At 49.2% G+C, this 26080-nt stretch overlaps 1 protein-coding gene across 1 annotated transcript in view; it reads left to right on the plus strand.

The window, feature by feature from the left end:
- Nucleotides 1-12621: 12621 nt before the first annotated feature.
- Nucleotides 12622-26080, plus strand: part of KLHL26 (kelch like family member 26) — a 31053-nt gene continuing 17594 nt past the window's right edge. The window contains exon 1 of the mRNA XM_066350366.1: nucleotides 12622-12852. Within this exon, the coding sequence (XP_066206463.1) occupies nucleotides 12785-12852 (68 nt within the window). The 5' untranslated portion in view covers nucleotides 12622-12784. The remainder of the gene's footprint in view (nucleotides 12853-26080) is intronic.

The following is a 26080-nucleotide window of genomic DNA, read 5'->3' on the forward strand; positions in this document are numbered from 1 at the left end:
GCCTGCTTCTGTTTTCTTTCCATTGGCCCTTGGAAGGGTGGACTGAATATGGCCATGACCTCTGCTTGCCAGGCCCTTTCTGAGATGGAGGAAGTCCTGGGAACTCCCTGTGACTCGTGGGACCCTGGAGGTTGATCCACTTGGGCTCTCTGCCATCCATTAGAGTCAGCTATGGCAGTGGGAAGGGGGTGGACAAGACCAGCAGGAAATGGGAAGAAGGAGTGAGAAGTTGATGTTTCGCATGTCCCTCCCTACATCCCCCAACGCAATGCCATAGCTCCACCAAATGAGTCTTCAGCCTGGGTGTGGTTACAGCTCCCCACTGTTGCTTGTCCTGCATACTGCACCACCTATGTCAGTTATTCAAACTTGTCCAAACTTTTGCAAAGGGTTCCTTTATTGCAGCGCTCCTGAATCATCCATTTTCTGTGGCTCCTGTTGCTGCCAACACCCTGCCTGATACCATGAGCATCAGGATTTAATATGTAGGCAATTTAGGCCCCCAGGTGTCATTCTGGACCTGGCTTGTGGTTTCATGGCCACCCATGGGAACATTGCCAGAAAATAAGACCTGGACAGACATGATAAGTAGAGGCAGGCCAGCCTTGCCCAGTTTTGTGATGACAAAACATTCTTTCTGCACTACTCCCAGCCATATGGTGTTATGGAGCCCTTGCAATATGGCTATTTGACTGGAGAACTGTATTTTTCATTTTCTTCAGTTTGAGTTGTGTACATTTAAGGGTTTTCCTCTATTTTGTGTGTGTGTGTGTGTGTGTGTGTGTGTGTGTGTGTGTGTGTGTGACAGAGACAGAGAGAGGGACAGATAGAGACAGGCAAACAGGAAGGAAAAGAGATGAGAAGCATCAATTCTTCGTTGCTGCTCCTAGTTGTTCATTGATTGCTTTCTCATATGTGCCTTGACTGGGGAGCTACAGCAGAACGAGTTGAACCCTTGCTCAAGCCAGTGACCTTGGGCTCAAGCCATTGACCTTTGGGCACAAGTCAGTGACCATGGAGTCATTTCTATGATCTCACATTCAAGCCAGTGACCCTGCGCTCAAGCTGGTAAGCCCGGGCTCAAGCTGGGTGAGCCTGCACTCAAGCTAGCGAACTCAGGATTTCGAACCTGGGTCCTCTGCTTCCCAGTCCAATGCTCTAACCACTGCCTGGTCAGGCTAGTGTATTAATTCTTAAAGCCCTGGTGACTAGCCCAGGGCTGGGCCAAGAGTGAATGCCTCATAGGTATGAAATGATTAACGCTAGATGGTGAGGGAAGAAACCATGAGTGCTATGGACGTGTGGAGACGAAAGCAGAGTCCCTTCCAAAAAGGTGAGAAGTGATGGCTGCCTTGAAGAGGTGGCAGCTGACTTGGGCTGTGAGGGATGAATAGAATATGGAGAAAAGTGAGGGTGTCTCAGGTACAGGAGTGTGTGTTGAGGTGTGTGTGTGTTCCAAGAAAAGAAATCCCTGCTCACATCCCCTGCCCTTCTGAAGGCTTCGCTGGGGGACAGGCTCAAGTGCCACATAAGGCCCTTGGGCTCCTTCTGGAGTCACAGGAGAGAGAGGGCCATTTGCCTCTATCTGGGATTTCTTTCAGGATTGGGAGCGAGCAAAGATGACCTTGTGGAGGAGCCCTGACTCACCACAGCTATCTAAAGCCTCAATTTTCTCTGCTCTCCTAGCTCTGTGAGGCATCTGGGAAACTGACCCCTCTTGGTGCTTCTACCACCTTCCTCCTGCATCTGATGCAGACTTGGATGGTGAGTGGTGATTGGCATTATGGCAATAGGCAGGAGTGTCCATGTGTCCTCATAGCATAGGGTTGCCATGACAGCTGACTGTCCTGTTTTCCTGGTGACAAGTCTGAGTTCTGGGCCCTGGAAGGTAATCTGCTGAGTAAGGGAAGGAGGCAGTGAAGTGTTCCTGTGATACTCCCTCAACACCTGAAGGAATGAATGGGAAGTCATTCCTTTCCCTTCCGTGTGTATGGGGAAAGCACAGGCCAGGCCCCCACTGGTGGCTGTGCAGGTCCCTGCTCAGGGCCAGTCATGAGCCTTTTGAGGTAGCTAAGGCCTCCAGGGGTTCTGTGTCATGTGACTCTGCCACTACCTACTTCACACCAGTCCTGCCACTCTAGATGGCTCCTGGCACTCTCCCTCCTCAGGGTCCTCACATAGGCTATTCCCTCTGCCTGTAAGGCTCTACTTTCTTCCTGGCTAACTCCTTGGCTTGAATGTCCCTCCCTGCCCTCCTGGCTCAGCCCAGGCCCCCTAAGTCACTATGCCCCAATTCAGGCCTCTATTATGTTGACAGTTATGTTATTGCTTTTTTGCTTGTGTGATGATTGGTTTAATAAATGTTCCCTCTGCCAGATGTGATGCACTAGCAGTCTCAGTCACAGCTGTGTCCCACACTGCAGGATGCTGCTTTCAATACATCTTTGTCGACACTCTCTCTCCTTGCTCCAAGCCTTGCTTATGTCACCCCAGCCAATGTAGTTTCTTGTCTCTGTCCCTCAGGCTCTTTCTGGAACTAGATTTGGAGCCTACACATTACTTCCACCTGAAATGTTCTGGAACATTCTGGGCCCTTCCACAATGTTCTGGAATGTTTTGGAACTTAATAAAATATCCTGTACCCTGATTTTATTAAAGCTGGACATCAGCCTGACCAGGCAGTGGCACAGTGGATAGAGCGTCGGACTGGGATGCGGAGGACCCAGGTTCGAGACCCCAAGGTCGCCAGCTTGAGCGTGGGCTCATCTGGTTTGAGCAAAGCTCACCAGCTTGAGCCCAAGGTCACTGGCTCGAGCAAGGGGTTACTCGGTCTGCTGAAGGCCCGTGGTCAAGGCACATATGAGAAAGCAATCAATGTACAACTAAGGTGTCACAACGAAAAACTAATGATTGATGCTTCTCATCTCTCTCTGTCCCTGTCTATCCCTCTCTCTGACTCTCTCTGTCTCTGTAAGAAACAAAAACAAAAACAAAAAACCTTTTTTTTTTTAAAAAAAAAGCTGGACATCACCTCCTCAAAGAGGCGGTCCCTAATCTATGGCTAAAGCAGTCCTTCCCCTTTTGGTCCCTCTTAGCCCGTTGCCTTCATGGCAATTATCACCATCAGGAAAGGCCTTGGTCATTGATTGGTTTGTGTGTCTGAGGTTTGTCTTTCCCATTGGAATATACATTCCAGACTATTCTGGAACATGAGGGCAGGAATCTTACCTGGCATGCTTATAGCCCAGCACCGGGTACTTAGAAGGTAAGTATGTGTTGACTGAATGAAGAGAAGCAACAGGAGATCAGGAGGGAGTGGTTAGCTCCAGGATAGGACAGCTCTGGGCCTTTGGCAAGATACTTACTCTGAGCCTCTGGGCCTTTCTTTTTAATTTTAAGAGGTATAATTTACAAACAGCAACATGCACTTGTTCTCTCTCTCTCTCTCTCTCTCTCTCTCTCTCTCTTTCTGTGTGTGTGTGTGTGAGTGACAGAGACAGAAAGAGGGACAGATAGGAACAGACAGGAAGGGAGAGAAATGAGAAGCATCAATTCTTCGTTTTAGCACCTTAATTGTTCATTGATTGCTTTCTCATGTGTGCCTTGACCGGGGGTTTCAGCAGACTGAGTGACCCCCTTGCTCAAGCCAGCAACCTTGGACTCAAGCCAGTGACCCTTGCTGAAACCAGATGAGCCTGTGCTCAAGCCAGCGACCTCGAGATTTTGAACCTGGGTCCTCTGCATCCCAGTCCGATACTCTATCCACTGCGCCAACACCTGGTCAGGCAACATGCACTCATTTATACTGTACAGAACCATGAATGTTTACATTCCTGTGACCAACATAAAGAGCACCGGCAGCCATTGGGTGCTTCCTCATGTCCCCTTTCAATTGGTCATTCCCCAGAAGTGGTTCCAGATCTTACCTCTATCATCTTGGCTCCATCTGACTTGTTTTATTTTTTTTATTCAATAAATCAGGCCCTGACTGGGTGGATCAGTGGGTAGAGCATTGTCCTGGCACTCTGAGGTTGTGGTTGGATCCCTGTTCAGGGGCACATACGAGAAGCAACCAATGAGTACACAACTACTTGGAACAATTAAGCAGAATAGCAAGTTGATTCTTCTCTCTCTCTCACATCAATGGAAAAAATAATAATAATCACTGTCCAGGTAGCTCAGTTGGTTAAAACATCCTACCAATAAGCCTAAGGTTATGGGTTCCATTCCCTTTTGGGGTGCATACAACAGTCAACCAATCAATGTGTAAGTGGGTGGAGCAGTAGGTTAAAGTTTCTCTCTGCCCCCTTCCTCTCTCTCTCTAAAATAAATAAATAAAGCCTTGGTCAGTTAGCTCAGTTGATAAGAGTGTTGTCCCAAAACACTAAGCTTACGGGTTTAATTCCTGGTCAGGGCACATTCAGGAAGCAACCAACGAATGGACAACTAAGTGGAACAACAAATAACTGCTTCTCTCTCTCCCTTTGCCTTCTTTTCTCTGTCTCTCTAAAATCAATGAATGAATAAATAAATAAAAATTAACATGAGTCAGCTTTAATGAGGCAAAATATACATTCAATAATGCAACCATTTTTTTAAAATTTTTATTTATTTATTTATTTTTTTTTTACAGAGACAGAGAGTGAGTCAGAGAGAGGGATAGACAGGGACAAACAGGAACGGAGAGAGATGAGAAGCATCAATCATTAGTTTTTCATTGCGCATTGCAACACCTTAGTTGTTCATTGATTGCTCTCACATGTGCCTTGACCGCGGGCCTTCAGCAGACCGAGTAACCCCTTGCTGGAGCCAGCGACCCTGGGTTCAAGCTGGTGGGTTTTTTCCTCAAACCAGATGAGCCCGCACTCAAGCTGGCGACCTCGGGGTCCCGAACCCCAGTCCACTGCATTGCAGTCCAATGCTCTATCCACTGCGCCACCACCTGGTCAGGCAATAATGCAACCATTTTAAGTGCTCAATAAGTTTTGACAGATGTAAACCCCTCTGTTGCCCCATAATCAAGAAATAGAACATTTCCATCACTCCAAGACCCCATGCTTCATGGTGGTCAATGCCTTTCCTCTCTGATTATCCATATCCGTGGCCCTTGTCCCAACCTGTGATCTGTCTGTGAACTTTCACATAAAGGAATCATACAGTGTTCTCTTCATGACTGTTTCTCTCACTCAATGTCAGTGAGATCCACCTGTGGGATGCATGTAGCAGGGGTTTGTTCTTTTTCCTTGCTGACTAGTATTCCACTGTGTGAATATGTCACTGTTTGTTTATACATCAACCTGTTGGTGGACCCTTAATATGTTTCCAGTTTAGGGCTTTTATGACCATTTGTGTTTATGTCTTTTTTTTTTTTTTTTTTTTGTATTTTTCTGAAGCTGGAAACGGGGAGAGACAGTCAGACTCCCGCATGAGCCCGACCGGGATCCACCCAGTACACCCACCAGGGGGCGATGCTCTGCCCCTCCGGGGCGTCGCTCTGCCACGACCAGAGCCACTCTAGCGCCTGGGGCAGAGGCCAAGGAGCCATCCCCAGCGCCTGGGCCATCTTTGCTCCAATGGAGCCTTGCGGGAGGGGAAGAGAGAGACAGAGAGGAAGAAGGGGGGGGTGGAGAAGCTAATGGGCGCTTCTCCTATGTGCCCTGGCCGGGAATCGAACCCGGGTCCCCCACACGCCAGGCCGACGCTCTACCGCTGAGCCAACCGGCCAGGGCCTGTGTTTATGTCTTTGGTGAAACCATGTCTTCCTTTCTGTTGAATAAAGACCTGTAGTGGATTGAGTGGTGTCCGTATACTCATTATATTTTGTCCACCTGGCACCTCAGAATGTGACCTTATTTGGAAATAGGTCTTTGCAGTCCCGCTTTCACTTGTCTTGGGCACATATCTCAGAATGAAATGGCTGGGTGACAGGGTAGCTCCATAAGAAACTCTCATATATATCCTTTTTTTTTTTTTTTTTTTTTTTACAGAGACAGAGAGTCAGAGAGAGGGATAGACAGGGACAGACAGAAACGGAGAGAGATGAGAAGCATCAATCATCAATTTTTTTTTAATCATCAATTTTTTTGTTGCAAGACCTTAGATTGATCATCTATTGCTTTTTCATATGTGCCTTGACCGTGGGCCTTCAGCAGACCGAGTAACCCCTTGCTCGAGCCAGTGACCTTGGGTTTAAGCTGGTGAGCTTTTGCGCAAACCAGATGAGCCCGCACTTCTGGCCATTTGGCTCAGCGGTAGAGCATCGGCCTGGCGTGTGGAAGTCCCAGGTTCAATTCCTGGCCAGGGCATACAGGAGAAGCACTCATCTGCTTCTCCACCCTTCCTCCTCTTCTTTCTCTCTCTCTCTTCCCCTCAAAAAGAAAGAAAAGACAGTAAAAAAAAAAAAGTATCAGATGATCCCGCACTTAAACTGGCGACTTTAGGGTCTTGAACCTGGGTCCTTTACATCCCAGTCCGACACTCTATCCACTGCGCCACTGCCTGGTCAGGCTATATATCCTTTTCTTACTTACCATCTGACCTCGCCTGGAATGTCAGCTCCCCAAGGGGCAGGGACTTTGTTTTCTTCCATGCTCAGAGCCCTGGGCAGCACCTGGCACATTAGGTAAATATATGGTGCAGGAACAAAATCATTGTGAATCTTGGCTAAGCAATAACTCTTAGGTTCTCTGTATCTCAGTTTACATGTCTGTGAAGTAGGGATTAACTTAATCCTTCACTCAGGAAGCATTAGTCTCCCTTCCTCCAAAAAGGATCTGAGCTGCCTGACTTTCTCTCTGTCTCTGTAAAAACAAACAAATAAACAAACAAAAAAACCAAAAAGGATCTGAGCCAAATACTCAGATGTTCACAGCATTTGCTATATGAGCTGCTAATTGTCTCGGAGAAAAAAATCACCAGTTCTACGCTCCTTCTTGGGTGATGAAGGTCAAATGCAGAGGGTAAGGGGTTCCTGTCATCACACAGTGTGGTCTTTGGGCTCTGGGGCCTTACAAAGTGGACTGTATGGGAGGCTGCATCAGAGACAGTTTTTGGGGGCCCCCACCTCAGTTGGGGTGCAAGGCATAGACAACAGGCCTGGCCAGGCACAGCCAGGACTGCTACCTAGAAGTGAGCTAACCCCAGGAGAACCTCATACAAGGCTGTGATTTATTACCAGGGAGAGTGGGCTCATCAAGGGGAGGAATCCTAGCAGCCTCCATTGTTACTATTAATAATGCAACAGCTGCCTGACCAGGCGGTGGCACAGTGGATAGAGTGTTGGACTAGGACCTGGAGAACTCAGGTTCAAAACCCTGAGGTCACTAGCTTGAGCGCGGGCTCATCTGGCTTGAGCATGGGCTCACCAGCTTGAGCGAGGGGTTGCTGGCTTGAGCATGGGATCATAGACATGACCCCATGGTCGCTGGCTTGAGCCCAAAGGTCACTGGCATGAAGCCCAAGGTCGCTGGCTTGACCCCAAGGTTGCTGGTTTGAGCAAAGGGTCACTCGCTTTGCTGTAGGCCCCTGGTCAAGGCACATATGAGAAAGCAATCACTGAACAACTAAGGAGCTGCAACAAAGAGCTGATGCTTCTCATCTCTCTCCCTTCCTGTTTGTCTGCTCCCTTCTGTCCCTCTCTCTGACTCTCTCTCTGTCTCTGTCAAAAAAAAAAAAAAAAAAAAAGGTAATGGCTTATATGTACCAAATGCTTCAACAGGGCCTTCAGGGCCTCTAGGGCCTCCCTCTTCAAGCCAGGGGTCCTGGTAGCCCCTCAGCCCCAAGGTCACACGTTTTTGGCAGAGGCTAGCCTCAAACCATATCTATAGTCTTGAATGATGACTCACACCCTTCCAGCCTCAGTTTTCTCATCTGTAAAACTGGCATATACGCCCAGAGAATTGAAATTGGGTGTTTAAACAAATACATGTGGATACATGGTCACAGCACACTATTCACAATAGCCAAAAGAAGAAATAACGCATGTCCATCAATAGGTGAATTAATAAACAAAAAGTGGTCCACCCATACAATGAAATATTAGTTATAAAAAGGAGTGAAGCACTGTGGGACACATGCTACAATACACACTATAACATGGAAGAACCTCATAATTATTATACTGAGTAAAATAAGCCCGACACAGAAGGACACATATGTTATTCCATGTATATGAGATGTTCAGAACAGGTAAACACATAGGGACATAGAACAGATTACTTGTTGCCAGGGACTTGGGCAGCAGAAATGGAGAGTGAGTGCTAACAGAATGGGTCTTTTTTTGAGATGATAGAAATGTTTTGGAACTAGATAGAAGTGATGGTTGCATGACATTGTGAATGCACTAAATGTCATTGAATTGTACACTTTAAAATAATAAATTTTATGCTATAAGAATTAAATCTCAACTTAAAAAAGGAAAACTTGCCTGACCTGTGGTGGCACAGTGGATAAAGCATCAACCTGGAAACACTGAGGTTACCGGTTCAAAACCCTGGCTTGCCTGGTCAAGGCACATATGGGAGTTAATGCTTCCTGCTCCTCCCCCTTCTCTCTATCTCTCTATCTCCCCCCTCCTCTCTAAAAAAATAAATAAAAATTAAAAAAACAACAACAAACAAACTCAAATACAGAGAAAAATCAAGTAGTGCTGTGAGGGATGAAGAGTAGGTATGGGAGAGGGGAAATTTTTTTTAAATTTATTTTTAGAAAGAAAGGAGAGAGAGAGAGAAAGAAGGGGGCGGAGCAAGAAGCATCAACTCCCATATGTGACTTGACCAGGCAAGCCTGGGGTTTGAACCAGCAACCTCTGCATTTCAGGTCTATACTTTATTCACTGCGTCATCATAGGTCAGGCCTAATAAACAAAATCTAAAGAAACCCGAAACCTCAAATACAGAGAAAAATCAAGTAGTGCTGGGGGGAGGGTGAAGAGTAGGTAGTGGAGAGGGGAAGTGTCATCAACTGGCATGGACTTAAGGCTACTGAGCAGTCCTGAGCACAGTATGTTGTTTATTTCATCCTGGCCTCTGCTCTGTCCTTCAGGGTCATTTTAAAGGTGGGAAAACTGAGACATAAAGAGTTGAAGCAACCTGTCCAAGGCCTCATGACTCATAAGAAATGAATGCAGAACTCAGGGTGATAATAGTATTTATCAGATGTTGACCTGTCCAGTTTATAGAGAAGCAAAAGTAGGCCTTGGTCGATTGGCTCAGTGGTAGAGCCATTGGCATGGCATGTGGAAGTCCTGGGTTTGATTCCCAGCCAGGGCACACAGGAGAGGTGACCGTCTGCTTCTCCACACCTCCCCCTTCTCTCTCATCTCTCTCTCTCTGTCTCTCTCTCTGTTTCTCTCTCTGTGTCTTCTTCTCTTGCAGTCATGTCTTGAGTGGTTTGGACAAGTTGGCCCCGGGCCCTGAGGATGGCTCTATGGCCTCTCCTCAGCTACTAAAATGGCTCGGTTGTGGAGCAATGAAGCAGAAGCCGCAGATGGGCAGAGCATTGCCTGGTGGGGGGCTTGCTGGGTGGATCCCAGTCAGGGTGCATATGGGAGTCTGTCTCTTTGCCTCCCTGCCTTTCACTTAATAATAATAATAAAAAGAAATAAAGAAAAGGAAAGTAGGCACTGAGAGTGTCTGCAGATTACTCCAAGGCCACTCAGTGGTGAAGGGCAGACAGGTGGACAAAGCCCCAGCATGAGGCTGTAGGAAACAATGCATCCCCTAAACCCCCTAGCCTGTTTCCTCCTCTGTAACATCTGAGGGAGGGGTACAAGGAGGTTTATGAGATCTGACCTGGGGCCATGATTCCCACAGCTAGTCCAGAGCAGGGGATCAGGTGGCAAGGCCCCTGCCTCTGGGAGAACCATGCCAGCTGTGAGCCAGATGGTGGCTAGGCCTCAGGACACTGCCTGCTGTGTCCATGCTTATGGTGTCCAGACCACAGGTCATCATTATTGGACAAGGGTGTGCAGTAACCTTTATTGCCTGTCCAGGTCTCCCCCACCTGCCTATGCCCCCCCAGGTATCAGGATAGGCCAAGAACCCTGACCTCCCTCTGTCTCACCTCCACGTTCCACCTGTTGTATCTCCTGCAAAGTACCTCCTGGCTGGAACCACCTTCCACCCCTCCCTTCCACCATCCCAGGATGAGCCCCATCATTTGTCCTGGAATACTCCTAAGTATTTTCGCTTATACAGGATATTTCCCCCAACTGTCATGTTGGGTACACTACCTCTGTTCACAAGCCCCCCTCCTTATTTTACATAGGAAAAATACCTCCACAGCGGTCCATGAGGCCCTCCATGACCTAGACAACCCCCATTTGATGCCCACCCCATTGTCTTCTTCCCTCTCCCTCATTTTTCCCTCCTAGGTAACACTCCACTTATGCTCCTGGCTCAGGTCCTTTGCACTGGCTGTCCTGTGATGAACGATATTGGGAGTGTGTGTCCACAGCACTGTGCATCTGCAGCATGCTATGTGTGTGTACACAGTCAGGGGGCCGGTGATCTTGGGTTGTCTGTCTGTGTGTCTCATATGTGGGTTGAATCTGGGTGTTTATGAAGTGTGTGTGCATATGGATGCCATTGACTGCAGCCGTATGTTTGGCGGGTGTGTGAGCTTTAGGTCTCAGCTGAGCAGGGTTTGATGCCTGCATGTGGTTCATTTGTAACAAAGGCTTGAGTGGTGGCCGACCACAGGCAGGACAATGTGTGTGCAGAGCTTGCTGAGAATGCATGTTGCACATGCACACAAGCATTCAACATTTATTGAGCATTTATTGTGTGCTGGAGAGGTCAGTAAGGCTCTTCAGCACCTGGTATCTGTCAACTTGCAGTGTCAACTCCTGAGCATTTTATACAAACAATTGAGCATCTATTATATACCTGACCCTCTGTGGGACAAGATCAATTTGGTCTGGTTCTACCTGCAGGAGCCCACTTAGGAGGTCCCTTGCTTCCTCCTCTGGAGTTTCCAGCCCATGTTCGCACCCTTCTAGGAGCTCTGATTTCAGGGAGGGATCTGGGCCCCAGGTGGACCCTGGGTCTTGCTCAAGGCTGCACAAAGGAAGGTGTTTGAATCAGAACGTGAAAGAATAAATGGGCTCAAAGCTGGAAAGAGGATCCTGGGAGTTGAACCCTGCCAGGGAGGAGGTTCTAGGCTTTCCAAGGGGAGCGAGTGGGGTTCTCTGGAAAGCTCTGGGAGCTTTACAGAGGCCCTGATGGCTTAAACATGGGTTAGAAGTTCGAGGCCTGGGCACAGGGTGAGAGTTCCTGTCGGAGGGAGGTCTTGAGGAAGGAGTGATTCTGGGAGGGTACGGGTGGCTCTCACAGGTGGAGGCTATTTCCACAAGCCCCACCTTCCATTAAGGATCCATCTCTTACCCTTTCAGCAGCAGACCTGCCACACCCCCCAGTCCTAGCCTCCACTCCTGCACCACCTTCGCCTAATACTCGCCTTGGCCTCATGCAGTGGTGGTCAACCTGGTCCCTACCGCCCACTAGTGGGCCTTCCAGCTTTCATGGTGGGTGGTAGAGGAGCAACCAAAGTATAAATAAAAAGATAGACTTAACTATAGTAAGTTGTTTTATAAAGATTTATTCTGCCGCCTGACTTGTGGTGGCGCAGTGGATAAGGCGTTGACTTGGAAATGCTGAGGTCGCCAGTTCAAAACCCTGGGCTTGCCTGGTCAAGGCACATATGGGAGTTGATGCTTCCAGCTTCTCCCCCCTTCTCTCTCTGTCTCTCTCTCCTCTCTGTCTCTCTCTCCCCCTCTCTCTCTCCTCTCTAAAAATGAATAAATTAAAAAAAAAGATTTATTCTGCCAAACTTAGCGAAAATCCGACATAAAGTACTTTTTTTTTTTTACAGGGACACAGAGAGAATCAGAGAGAGGGACAGTCAGACAGGAATGGAGAGAGATGAGAAGCATCAATCATCAAGCAGTCTTTCCTTGCGACACCTTAGTTGTTCACTGCTCTCTCATATATGCCTTGACGGGGGCCTTCAGCAGACTGAGCAACTCCTTGCTGGAGCCAGCGACCTTGGGTCCAAGCCGGCGAGCTTTTTGCTCAAGCCAGATGAGCCCGCGCTCAAGCTGGCGACCTCGGGGTCTCGAACCCGGGTCCTTCCGCATCCCAGTCCGACGCTCCATCCACTGCGCCACTGCCTGGTCAGGCCCGACATAAAATACTTGGTAATTATGATTATACGCTTTAACTTGCTGTACCTCTACTTTATAAATTTTATAAAGTTACTTCCCTACTTTATAAATCACCATTACTGTGGAACCGGTGGGCGGTTAGAAAATTTTACTACTAACAGATACAAAAGTGGTCCGTAGGTATAAAAAGGTTGACTACCCCTGGCCCCTCATGCCTCGTCAATGGTCACGCCTTTATCCCCTCACCTTGCAACCTTCTTCTCTGCCCCACCCCATCCCAGACCAGGCCCTGCCCCTCTGTAGACCGTGCCTCATTACTGATCCCAATCCCACCAATCTCCCGCCTTTCCTCGGACACTGCGGGCTCCTTGATCGAACCACGCCCCTCGCCACAGGTCCCGCCCCCTCAGGATTGCGGGCTCTAACCCTCGCCACCCCGCCCATAACCAGACCCCGCTTCTCCAGGGAGGCCACGCCTCTCTCACACCCGCCTCTCTCAACACCCAGGTCCTACCGGGCGGAGCAGGCCCCGCCCCCAAGCCCAAATCTTGGTCCCCAGTACAGGCGCCCGGCACCCGTCACTCTAAAGCGCGGCGGTGGCTGCGGCGGCAGCGGCAGAAGATGGCGGAGTCTGGAGGAGGCGGCGGCGTTGGCTTCGGCGCGGGCGCGGGCCTGGAGCGCCCGAGCAGGTGAGACTCGGCCTGCAGTGGACCGCACTTGCCCCCAGGGCCTGGGTGACTTGTAGAGAATCCTGGGGGTCTGAGGGGCTGGGAAGCGTACTGGGCCGACCCGAAGGTCTCTCTAGGGAACTGCAGGCTTTAGAGGCTGCTAAGGGGGCAGCTGAAGGAGAGCTGGGGCCCCCAGGACTTCGAGGCGTCTACATGTGGCTCTAAAGGCCTGAGGGGGCGTTGGGACCTTGGAGGTCATAAGGCTCCTTATTGGGGACTGGGAATGCCAAGGGGTCTGGGGAGGCAGAGAGGGCCAAAGCAGGGGCCATGGCAGTCTTGAGGTTGTTGAGGCTGTTCTGAGAAGGGGACTGAAGGGAACTTCAGGGTCTGAGGCCCAAAGCTTCATGAAGGGTGCTAAAGTACCCTGAGGGTTCTTAAGGTGGTCCTGAAGGCATGCTGAAGGGACTTGAGTTGGGTGAGGACTGTGGAAAGCTGGGGGTAGGGGACCCAAGTGAACCTGAGGACCTGAAAGAGGACTAAGGGGCCTGGGAGAACCTAACCTGAGAGAGGAGGCTGAGGAGCCCTGGAAGTCCTGTGTATCCTGATGGGCAGGGAGGGACCTGGAGTCCCAGAAGTCTTGAGGGGCTGGAGTGGGTCTTGGGGAGCCTGAGGATGGTTAGAGAGCCCAAAGGTCTAAAGAAAATATAAGGAGGGTCTGTCCTCTTTCCCATCCCCATTGGGTTTAAATTTTCTCCTCCCCTAAAGGGGACTTGAAGCAAGGTTTTGCCCTCAGACCAAGGGGGCAGAATTCACTGCCTTTGGTCAGAGGGAGGTCCCCTTTCCCTTTGGCTAACTCCTGAGACTGGTTACTTGCACTTCAGAATTGGTGTAAAACTTGATGTTTACATGCATTATTCTGTGTTCTCAGAGGGCAAGGACATTGGCCTTAGGGAGCACCACCTCCCTTTATTTTTACATTGCACAGGGCCACTGTAGCCTAGACCTTCCCATTCCTGTCCCCCAGGACAGCCCGCCACCGTGGTTGACCAAGTAAGAAATTCAGACTCTTTCTGGTAAGCTTACGAGAGCAAATCATTTCAGTTAACATGGTGAATGATGAAATTGATCAGTATTCGTATGCTGTGGTGTCATTTCTCATTGTAGGGACCTGGGCTAGTGCTGGCCGGGAAGGCCTGTTGGCTCAGGTGTGTGAGTTGGGCTTTGGAGACCTCCAATGGAGAGCTAGGGAGATTCAGAGGATTTAGGAAGACATTCAAGGGGTAGCAACCTGGGCAGAGCTTGGTGATCAGGTATGAGGTAGCATATAAGAACAGACAAGGGGACAGTGTACCCTAGGTCCCTGCCTTGGGCCTTGGGGTGGGATAACCTAGGACAAGGGTGAGGTATAATTAATTACATACTGTACTGTTCCCTTATTTTAGTTGAGCAGTTCATTAAGTTTTTTGTTTTTGTTTTAATTTAAAAGAAGGGGAGATAGAAAGACAGGCCCCTGCATGAGTTCTGACCTGGATCCACCCAGCAACCTCGTCTGGGGCTTATGCTCTGCCCATCTGGGACCCAAGTTCACAACCAAGCTATTTTTAGCACCTGAGGCAGAGGCTCCACAGAGCCATCCTTAGCACCCAGGGCCAACATGCTCAAATCAATCAAACTATAGCGTGGGAAGGGGAGAGAGAGAGATAAGGGGGAGGAGAAGAGAAGCAGGTGGTCACTTCTGTGTGCTCTGACTGGGAATCGAAACCAGGACTTCCACACACCAGTTGATGCTCTACCACTAAGCCAACCTGCCAAGGCTTCATTGAGTTTTTTTTTTTTTTTTTGTATTTTTCTGAAGCTGGAAACGGGGAGAGACAGTCAGACAGACTCCCGCATGCGCCTGACTGGGATCCACCCGGCACGCCCACCAGGGGCGAAGCTCTGCCCACCAGGGGGTGATGCTCTGCCCCTTCGGGGGGTCGCTCTGCCGCGACCAGAGCCACTCTAGCGCCTGGGGCAGAGGCCAAGGAGCCATCCCCAGCGCCCAGGCCATCTTTGCTCCAATGGAGCCTTGGCTGCAGGAGGGGAAGAGAGAGACAGAGAGGAAGGAGGGTGGCGGGGAGGAGAAGCAAATGGGCGCTTCTCCTATGTGCCCTGGCCGGGAATCAAACCCGGGTTCCCCGCACGCCAGGCCGACGCTCCACTGCTGAGCCAACTGGCCAGGGACTCATTGAGTTTTAATAAACTTATAATGGGGGATAAATGGTGATGGAAGGAGGCTTAATTTGGGGTGTTGAACATATAATAATAATGTGCAGATGATGTACATTTCAGGTAGAATTGTCTACCTGAAAACTATATAATTTAATTAACCAGAGTCATCCCAATAAATTCAATAAAAGATAAATTTATAGAGTATGAGTATACACCCATTAACATAACTCAGTTTTTGAGAATGCTTTCACCATGCCAAAGAGTTCCATCAAGCTTGTTGCAGTGAACCCTGCTCCCACTCTTAGCCCCAGGCACATCCTCATCTGCTTTTCCTATGTGCCCTGACTTGGGATCGAATGCTTTACCACTGAGCCATCTGGCCAGGACCTGATTTCTTTTTTAATTGATTGCTTTAGAGTGACACACAGAGAGAGAAGCATTCATTTGTTGTTCCACTTAGTTGTGCATTAACTGGTTGCTTCCTGCATGTGCCCTGACAGGGATCGGACCCGCAACTTTGGCATGTTGGGATGATGTTCTAATCAACTGAGCCACCGGGCCAGGGCTGTCTTTTAATTTTTTTAGTGATAGCTATCTCTGGGCAAGCGTTTATTATTATTTATTTATTTATTTATTTTTTAGTGAGAGAGAGACAGAGAGGGACAGATAGGGACAGACAGGCAGGAAGGGAGAGAGATGAGAAGCATCAATTCTTTATTCCAGCACCTTAGGTGTTTAATGCTTTCTATGTGTGCCTTGACAGGGACGGGGGGCTACAGCATAGCCAGTGACCTTGGCCTCAAGCCAGTGACCTTGGGCTTCAAGCCAGCGACCATGGGGTCATGTCTGTGATCCCACAATCAAGCCAGTTACCCCTTGCTCAAGCTGATGAGCCCGTGTTCAAGCTGGTGAGCCTGTGCTCAAGCTGGCGACCTCAGGGTTTCAAACCTGGGCCCTCTGTGTCCCAGGCTGGCACTTTATCCACTGACCCACTGCCTGGTCAGGCAAGTGTTTATTATTTTGATGAGATACAGTTTTTTTGTTTTTTTTTTTACCAATGTTCTTTTTTTATGCATCATGCTTTTAATGTCATATCAAAAAAATATTTTCTAAATAGAGGCACTTTCTCTTTTTTTTGGAGGCATTTTTTTACTAGACATCTTTGTCATTTTTGAGATGGCCATTTACCCCTTCTGTCCATCCCAGTGAAACATCACTGTCATCTGTGCAACTGATGGTGTGTATGTATGTGTGTCTATTTTCTGTGGTACCAGTGTAGGGAGGAAGGCAAGAGGACGAGATTTTGAAGGAGAGTATGTCACACATAGTCTCCCAAGGGGTCTTTTGGTGTTTTAAAAAACATTATTGATTTTTTTTTTTACAGAGACAGAGAGAGAGTCAGAGAGAGGGACAGATAGGGACAGACAGACAGGAACGGAGAGAGATGAGAAACATCAATCATCAGTTTTTCGTCGCGACACCTTAGTTGTTCATTGATTGCTTTCTCATATGTGCCTTGACCATGGGCCTTCAGCAGACCGAGTAACCCCTTGCTCAAGCCAGTGACCTTGGGTCCAAGCTGGTGAGCTTTGCTCAAACCAGATGAGCCTGCAGTCAAGCTGGTGACTTCGGGGTCTTGAACCTGGGCCCTCCGCATCCCAGTCCGACGCTCTATCCACTGTGCCACCGCCTGGTCAGGCTGATTTTTTTTTTTTTTTGTTTTGTTTTGTTTTGCTTTGTTTTAAAGAGAGAGGAAAGGAGAGAAATATCAGTTTGTTGTTTCACTTATTTATGCATTAATTGGTTGATTCTTGTATGTGCCCTAACTGGGGATCAAATCCACAACGTTGGCATATTGGGAAAATGCTCTAACCAAACTGAGCTACCTAACCAGCGCTCCCAAGGATCTTTTGAAATGTAAAGGCCTTTGTAGCATTGTTCATTCATTCCTTTTTTTTTGTATTTTTCTGAAATTGGAAACAGGGAGGCAGTCAGACTCCCGCATGTGTCCGACCGGGATCCACCCAGCATGCCCACCAGGGGGCGATGCTCTGCCCATCTGGGGCGTTGCTCTGTTGCAACCAGAGCCATTCTAGCGCCTGAGGCAGAGGCCATAGAGCCATCCTCAGCGCCCGGGCCAACTTTGCTCCAATGGAGCCTTGGCTGCGGGAGGGGAAGAGAAAGAGAGGAAGGAGAGGGGGTGGGGTGGAGAAGCAGATGGGCACTTCTCCTGTGTGCCCTGGCCGAAAATCGAACCTGGGACTCCTGCACACCAGGCCAACGCTCTACCACTGAGCCAACCAGCCAGGACCCACTTTTTTCTTTATTTATTCCAAATGGGCCAGCCAGACCTGGTGCATGACCTGTCCATACTTCATTCCTCTTCATCCTTCCACACTCCAATATCATGGTCACCTTGTTGTGTGTGTGTGGTTGCTGTTGCTCTTTTTGGGGGTAAAGTTTATGAAACATAAAATTCACTTGCCTGACCAGTGAGTGGTGGTGTAGTGGATGGAGCGTAGACCTGGGTCACTGAGGACCCAGGTTCGAAACCCTGAGGTGGCTGGCTTGAGTGTGAGATCACTGGCTTGAAGCCCAAGGTTTCTGGCTTGGCTAGAGCGCCCCCAGTCAAGGCACATATGAAAAGCAATCAATGAACAACTAAAAGTACAACTATGAGTTAGTACTTCTCATCTCTCTCCTTCCTGTCTGTCTGTTTCTGTCTCTCTCTTTTTCTCTTGCTAAAATACCCCAATAAAATAAAATTAAAGATCATGGGGGAAAAAAACCCCCATAAAACTCACTCATTTATTTATTTTTTTTAATTTTATTTTATTATTTTTTTTGTATTTTTCTAAGGTTGGAAACGGGGAGGCAGTCAGACAGACTCCCGCATGCGCCCGACCAGGATCCACCCGGCATGCCCACAAGGGGCGATGCTCTGCCCATCTGGGGCGTTGCTCTGTTGCAACCAGGGCCATTCTAGCACCTGAGGCAGAGGCCATGGAGCCATCCCCAGCGCCTGGGCCAACTTTGCTCCAGTGGAGCCTTGGCTGTGGGAGGGGAAGAGAGAGACAGAGAGGAAGGAGAGGGGGAGGGGTGGAGAAGCAGATGGGTGCTCCTCCTGTGTGCCCTGGCCGGGAATTGAACCCGAGACTCCTGCACTCCAGGCCGATGCTCTAGCACTGAGCCAACCAGCCAGGGCAAAAACTCACTCATTTAAAGTGTATAATTCAATGGTTGTAGCACATTCACAATGTTGTTGTATGTTTAGCACCTCTATCTAGTTCCAGAATATTTCCGTAACCCCAAAAGGAAATTCTGTGCCATTAGCAGTCCTCTCCATTTCTTTCTATCCCAGCCCCTCACAACTGCCCCTCTATTTTCTGTCTGTATAATGTTATCTATTTTATAAATAGAATCATTCAATAAGGGATCTTTTATGACTAGCTTCTTTAACTCCATGTAATGTTTTTTTATTTTTAGAAAGTGAGAGAGAGAGAAAGTGTAGGGGGGAAGCTGGAAGCATCAGCTCATAATAGGACTGCTGGAAGTATGCTTCTGGTATGTGCCTTGACTGGGCAAGACCAGGGTTTTGAACCTGCAACCTCAGCATTCCAGGTCAAGGCTTTATCTACTGTACCACCACAGGTCAGGCTCCACATAATGTTATTGAAGGTTGTCTACATTATAGCATAAATCAATATTTCATTCCTTTTAATGACTACGTAATACTCCATTGTGGTGACATACTACATTTTGTTTATCCATTCACCAGCTAATGACATTGAGGTTGGTTCTACCTTTTGGCTGTTTTGGATAGTGCTGCTATAAACATGCATGTACAAGTTTTTGTGTGAATTCCTGTGTTCAGTTCTTTGGGTTCTATACCAGGAGCAGAATTGCTGGATCATATATCTGTCATGTATCCTTGATCATGCTATCACCACCCAACATTACTTGGTGTGTTTATTAGTGGAAATGCCTTGAGGGTGGAGAATGTGTCTTGTAGGCCTAGAGCACAGGCCACACAGAAAACGTAAGTGGTCAAGAAATATAGCCAGAAGGGAGGGGTAGATAGAAGGGGTATGGAAAAACTTTCTAGGGCTTGCAGTCTGGCAGGTGGGAGTGTCATCTATGGACAGGTTGGTCTCTGACCTTTGGGAGATTTGGGGGACTGCTGCAGTCTGGAATTAGCTGGCCTTATCTGGAGGCTGGTTTTCTAGCCTGCTGGGAAGTATCTGCATCTGCCTTTTTTTCCCCATGATGCATTTTGTCATTAGGCCTGGGGTAGGGGCAGTTCCCGTCTTCCTTTGGCCCTTCCAGCAGTCCCACAACTTGAGAAATTGTCTTTGAGGGATTGTGCTCTCCCACCCTTACCACCCCCTGTATTATTATATAACTTATTTCTTCCAACATCTTTCTTCTGCAACCAACGGGGAGAAATGAAAGAGAAAAGCTTATTCTCTTTCCTTCCTATCTCCAGGGATCAACAAAAAAACTTGTTGCCTAGTAAAGATGGTTGTTAATGACTGAGCTAAGCCTCTGGGATAGATGAAGCATGGTGGCATCAGCCAAGACTCAAGGAGGGGAAATGGGGCCTGGCTGCAGACTCACTTACACAGAGGACATTTGTCCTCCAGCGGGTCCCGTCCCAGCTCTACCTCGAGCTCTCCATGATGTCCTGGACCCTGGAGAGAGAGGAGGTTTGCAGCCTACTGGGGGGAATACTCTTCAGGGAGTTGAACCTCCCCAGCTAAAATTCCATCTCTATGAGGTACCTAGTTGGCCGGGTTCTGGAAGCTCTTGAGACGTTGGGCCTTAGGCATCCTCACTTGATGCCCCATCTTCCCTAAAGGTGTTTGGATGGGCCTCAGATTTGCTGACTCACACTGCTCCTGGGTGGTGAGGCAGGGGTATCTGGGTGAGGGACGTGTTGCCCACAGGTGTTTCCATAGGAAGTTGTAACCGGGACACAGTATCAGTGGGTTTGGCACAGTTCAGCCAAAGTGTCTGCTCCTGGCTTGGTGGCTTTTGCTTGTTCAAATTTTCCTAATAAGGCCCTGGCTGGTTGGCTCAGTGGTAGAGCGTCGGCCTGGCGTGCAGAAGTCCCGGGTTCGATTCCTGGCCAGGGCACACAGGAGAAGCGCCCATCTGCTTCTCCACCCCTCCCCCTCTCCTTCCTCTCTGTCTCTCTCTTCCCCTCCCGCAGCGAGGCTCCATTGGAGCAAAGATGGCCCTGGCGCTGGGGATGGCTCCTTGACCTCTGCCCCAGGTGCTGGAGTGGCTCTGGTCGCAACAGAGCGATGCCCCGAAGGGGCAGAGCATCGCCCCCTGGTGGGCAGAGCGTCGCCCCCTGGTGGGCGTGCCGGGTGGATCCCCGTCAGGCGCATGCGGGAGTCTGTCGGACTGTCTCTCCCCGTTTCCAGCTTCAGAAAAATACAAAAAAAAAAATAATAAATTTCCTAATAAGCCTTCTCTGACAGCACCCTAGATTGTGTCCACTAAGCCTCCGTTCAGTCCCCCAATGCCTGTGCAAAAGACTGGGGTATATCTTGCCTTCTGAGAAGATTCTTGTTGCTTTAGCCTCATCCTCTTTTCAGCTGGGAGGGGGAGGGACAGAGAGGGATCTGACCCTTCAAATATGGGACTGCACTACTCCTTTTGGGAATTCTGGGAGATCTGGTTGTTTCAGGAGCCTCATCACACCCAGGTGTCTGAGGTCCTTCCTTCCATGAGCAGTGCGGTCCTACATACTCATTGTGTACCTTGGGCACAACTGCATGCCTCTGTGGGTTAGATTCCTCATCTGGAAAATGGAACCACAGACTCAACCAGCAGGGTAGCTTGTCTGTGGTGGCAGGTGGGGAAAAGAGAATGTTAGAGTCTTTGTCAGTTTGGGTTGCTGAAACAGAATACTGTAGACCAGGTGGCTTATAAACAACAGAAATTTATATTTTGAAGTTTGGAGGCTAGAAGTTCAAGGTCAAGGTATCTGGTGAGGCCACTTCTTGATTCATAAATGGCGCATTGTCACTCTCCTCCTATGGTGGAAGGGTTTAGGTGGAGCTTTCTGGAGCTTTCTGGGGTCACTAATCCCGTTCACAAGGGCACCACCCTCATGACCTAATCATCTCTCAACTGCTGCACTGCCTCTCATATTAGGGGTTAGTTTTCAACATTTGGAGAGGTACAACATTCAGTCTGTGGCAAATGGCTGGAGCAGTTGGGAGGACGGTGTCATGATTGATGGCCATGGGAGGGACAGTGGTGGGGCAGTGGAGTAATGGACATTCAAGTCTGAGTTGCTTTTGCAACATGAGAGAGCAAATGCCACAATGAGAGCCTGGAGAGTGTGGGTACAAGATGGGTGGGTCTTGGAGGAGCATTGGGAAGTTGAGCCTGGGGTGAACTGGAGGGAGTGGTGGTGCTGGGGGTCCAGGCCAGCAGCTCATCCCTCCTCAGGGAGTGAGGTGCCCTGTTTCTCACCTCCGCCAGCAGGTTTCTGGCAGGGTCTCGGCAGAGACCTCCGAGCTCATAGTGTGAGATTGTGTGTTTTGTTTTGTTTTTTTGAGAGAGAAGCAGGGAGGGAGAGATTGGAACATTGAGCTGCTTGGGGAATGGAACCAGCATCCTCTTGTTCCAGGACTGTGCTCCACAAACTGAGCTATTTGGCCAAGGCTTAATTTTTTAATTTTTAGAGACAGAGAGGAAGGGAGAGAAAGGGAAGCATTCATTTGTTGTTCTGTTCAGTCATGCATTCATTGGTTGCATTCAGTGTGTGCCCTGATTGGGGATTGAACCCACAACCTTTCTTTTTTTCTTTCTTTCTTTATTTAGATTTTTAAAAAATTTATTCATTTTTATAGACAGAGGAGAGATACAGAGATTTTTATAGACAGAGGAGAGATACAGAGGATGAGAGACAGAGAGAAGGGGGCAGGGGCAGGAGCAGGAAGCATCAACTCCCATATGTGCCTTGATCAGGCAAACCCTGGGTTGGTTGTTTTTTTTTGTTTTTTTTTTTTTACAGAGACAGAGAGAGAGTCAGAGAGAGGGATAGACAGGGACAGACAGACAGGAACGGAGAGATGAGAAGCATCAATCATCAGTTTTTCGTTGCGCGTTGTGACACTTTAGTTGTTCATTGATTGCTTTCTCATATGTGCCTTGACCGCGGGCCTTCAGCAGACCGAGTAACCCCTTGCTCGAGCCAGCGACCTTGGGTCCAAGCTGGTGAGCTTTTTGCTTAAACCAGATGAGCCCGCACTCAAGCTGGCGACCTCGGGGTCTGAAGCCTGGGTCCTCGGCATTCCAGTCCAACGCTCTATCCACTGCACCACCGCCTGGTCAAGCGAGCCCCAGGTTTTGAACTGGCAACCTCAAGGTTCCAGGTCAACACTTTGTCCACTGCACCACCACAGGTCAGGCTGGAATGACACTCTTTTTTTTTGTTTTTGTATTTTTCTGAAGCTGGAAACGGGGAGAGACAATCAGACAGACTCCCGCATGCGCCCAACAGGGATCCACCTGGCACACCCACCAGGGGTGACACTCTGCCCACCAGGGGGCGATGCTCTGCCCCTCCGGGGGGTCACTCTGCCGCCACCAGAGCCACTCTAGCACCTGGGGCAGAGGCCAAGGAGCCATCCCCAGCGCCCGGGCCATCTTTGCTCCAATGGAGCCTTGGCTGCAGGAGGGGAAGAGAGAGACAGAGATGAAGGAGGGGGGTGGTGGAGAAGCAAATGGGCGCTTCTCCTATGTGCCCTGGCCGGGAATCGAACCCGGGTCCCCCGCACGCCAGGCCGACGCTCTACCGCTGAGCCAACCGGAATGACACTCTTAACCAACTGAGCTAACTAGCCAGGGCTGTGAAATTGTTCTGAAAACTATACACTTTGCTCCAATTTGAGCAGCGTGATTCTCACAGCTGGACCGCTTCCACCTGGTAGCTGCTAACCCCTGGGACACCTTCTTGTCATTGTCTATAATAACTGGGGTAGGAAGGTTTTATTAGCTTCTGTTATCATCATGCCATCTCCAGGGAGCCTACTGGTATATCATTCCCTTTCCTTATCAGCAGTTATTTTTGTTTGCCTATCTGCAGGGGAGAGCTCAGTGAGGCCAGGGTGGAGACTTTATGCCTGCATCACCCCTCTCCCCAGACACTTTAAAAGTGGGACTTTCTCACCTTAGCCAGATAGCTTGGTTGGTTAGAGCATCGTCCTGATACACAAAGGTTGCTGGTTCAATCCCAGGTCAGGGCACATACAGAAACAGAGTGATGTCTCTGTTTCTCTCTCTCTCCCTTCTCTAAAATCAATCAATAAATTTTTAAATAAATAAAAGTGAGGCTTTCTCTGCATTCCCTCCCTTTGGTTTTAGGGCATATTTCTGACTTAAGATTGATGGCACTGGAGAAGGAAGACAAAAATAGGAGAAGTAGGCCCTGGCCGGTTGGCTTAGTGGTAGAGCGTCGGCCTGGCGTGCGGAAGTCCTGGGTTCGATTCCTGGCCAGGGCACACAGGAGAGGCGCCCATCTGCTTCTTCACCCCTCCCTCTCTCCTTCCTCTCTGTCTCTCTCTTCCCCTACCACAGCCGAGGCTCTATTGGAGCAAAAGATGGCCCGGGCGCTGGGGATGGCTCCTTGGCCTCTGCCCCAGGCGCTAGAGTGGCTCTGGTCGCGACAGAGCAACGCCTCGGATGGGCAGAGCATCGCCCCCTGGTGGGCGTGCCGGGTGGATCCCGGTCGGGCTCATGCGGGAGTCTGTCTGACTGCCTCCCCATTTCCAGCTTCAGAAAAATACAAAAAAAAAAAAAAAAAAAGAGAGAGAAGTAGGGGCAGGGTGAAGGGTCCTGATAGAAACAATTCATCAATGTGTGGACGGAACTCATGACACCTTGCTCTTACTCTGGTGGTTGTTGTTACATGCCTTCTGTGTGCCCGCCACTGTGTTTGGTGCTGAGCTTGCTAGGAAAGGGGGTATGGTCAGGTCTTGCCCTTGGGGTTCCTGTGTGTCAGCAGGGAATTAGTGAAATGGTGGTGTGGTCATTGTCCCATGGGTGCCATAAATGATCCTGAGGCCAAATTGGAAGTTTCTGCCTTCTCAGAAAGGTTCTGAGAAACTCTTCAGAAAGAAGGTTTAATTGGATGTGAAGGTTTGTGTCACCAGCTCATCGGAAGGGAGTTGAATGAGGTGGACTGTTCTCTGGGTGCTGGCAAGGGAATTGTGCAGGTTCTGTAGGTGGAGGAGACAGGCCTTCTCAGGGGTCCGGGAGTCAGAAGAACTGGAGTTGATGGTAGGGACTAGGCAGGAGATTGGGAGTATAGCATTTGGGTGGTGGGACACCTAGGTCAGATGTGTGAATTTGTTTTTTGTTTTTATTTTTTCATTGATTTGAGCGGGGGTGGGGAAGTTGGAGGGGAGGGGGCAGAGAGAGAAGCCTCAATTTGTTCTACGTAATTGTTCCATTTAGTTGTGCACTCATTGGTTGCTTTTCATGTGTGCCCTGACCAGGGATAAAACCTGTGACCTTGGTTGATGCTCTGTCCACTGACCCATCCAGCCAAAGCCCAGATATGTGTTTTGGAAGGAGAGGAAGGGCCCTGGACTAAGATTGGAGCTGTGGAGAGGGCACAGTTTTGGGAAAGATTCGAGATTGAACTTGTGCGATATGCTGAGCAATGTTGGCAGCTAGACGGGGTCACTTGCTGTCAGGTTTTTGCCATGGATCTAGGAGTGCAGAGGATCTGTGGATATGTGGGTGGGCAGGGGAAGACCAGGCCTCACTTGCCCTGAGAGGCTTGCACTGCCTGCCAGCATCCCATAGAGAGCTGGGAGGGGCAGAAGTAGACATCCCACCTCCAAGCTTCAGTGGTCACCTCTGTTCCAGAAAGCCCTCATGCCTTTCCTTGCTCAAGGACTTTGGGTCTTCCAGACTGCAGGTTGTAGTCCCAGGAATGTCCCTCCTCCCAGGAAAAAGCCTTGGACTAGGTATAGCCACTCTAGGAGGTTTCCCCAGTTTGATTTCACCTGCCCATGGACTCAGCTTTATCTTGAGAGTATGCACCACATGCATTCTTCTTTCTCTCCTTCTCTCTGATAGCCACATCCTGTTAGGCCCCTTCTTTCACCCCTTCCTCCTCTGGGGTCTGTGCCATTCTGGTTGGTGAGACCCTCCCAAGACAGGCATCAGCCCACATCATTCCCCCTCTCTGACATCTACCTGCAAGGGGCTTCCTCACTCTCAGAACAAAATCCACATCTCTGTGTGACCCCCTCAGCCTACCTGCTGGGCCTCCAGCTTTCATCACCCTTCTCTCCTTTTGGGCCAGCACCCCTCCTGGGCCATTAACCCAGCTTCCCCTGGAATGTCCTGTCCCAGTGCTTTGCACAACCCCAGTGCTATCTCCTTGAGGCCTAGCCGATCTGTCCACCATGACCCACTGCCTACCCTCTGTCTATGTTCATGAAACATTCTATGTATTTAGGCCTCGTGCCCCCCAGAATGTGTGCTCTCTGAGGGCAGGGCTTCACTGTGGAGGTTCTGGTTCCATCCAGCAAAATATTCCACACATACTCTGCAGTGGGTTTTTTCAGAGTTGCTGGCCTGACTTAGAGGCTTCTGGAACAGTCCTTCATGGCCCAGCTGGGTGAGGGACACTCCCTTCCCTTTATTTCATGGCAGGATTTGGGTAGAGACAAATTCCCAGACATGTTGTCAGTGAATCAGCCCTATTTGAGAGAAGCCAATGGACCAGTACCTTGTGGCAGGTGTACTTTGTGTAGGATCTTTTTTTTTCTTTTTTTTCTTTATTTCTTTTTTCTTTTATTTTAAAATTATATTGTCTCTACGCTTTATTTTTTTTAAGGACTTTATTAATTTTTCAGAGAGGAGAGAGAGGGAAAGAGGAAGAGAGAGCGAGAGAGAGAAGGGGGAGGAGCAGGAAGCATCAACTCCCATATGTGCCTTGACCAGGCAAGCCCAGGGTTTCGAACCGGCGATCTCAGTGTTCCAGGTCAACGCTTTAACCACT

Source organism: Saccopteryx leptura, chromosome 1, assembly GCF_036850995.1.
Source record: "Saccopteryx leptura isolate mSacLep1 chromosome 1, mSacLep1_pri_phased_curated, whole genome shotgun sequence".
In the NCBI taxonomy this organism is placed as follows: domain Eukaryota; kingdom Metazoa; phylum Chordata; class Mammalia; order Chiroptera; family Emballonuridae; genus Saccopteryx; species Saccopteryx leptura.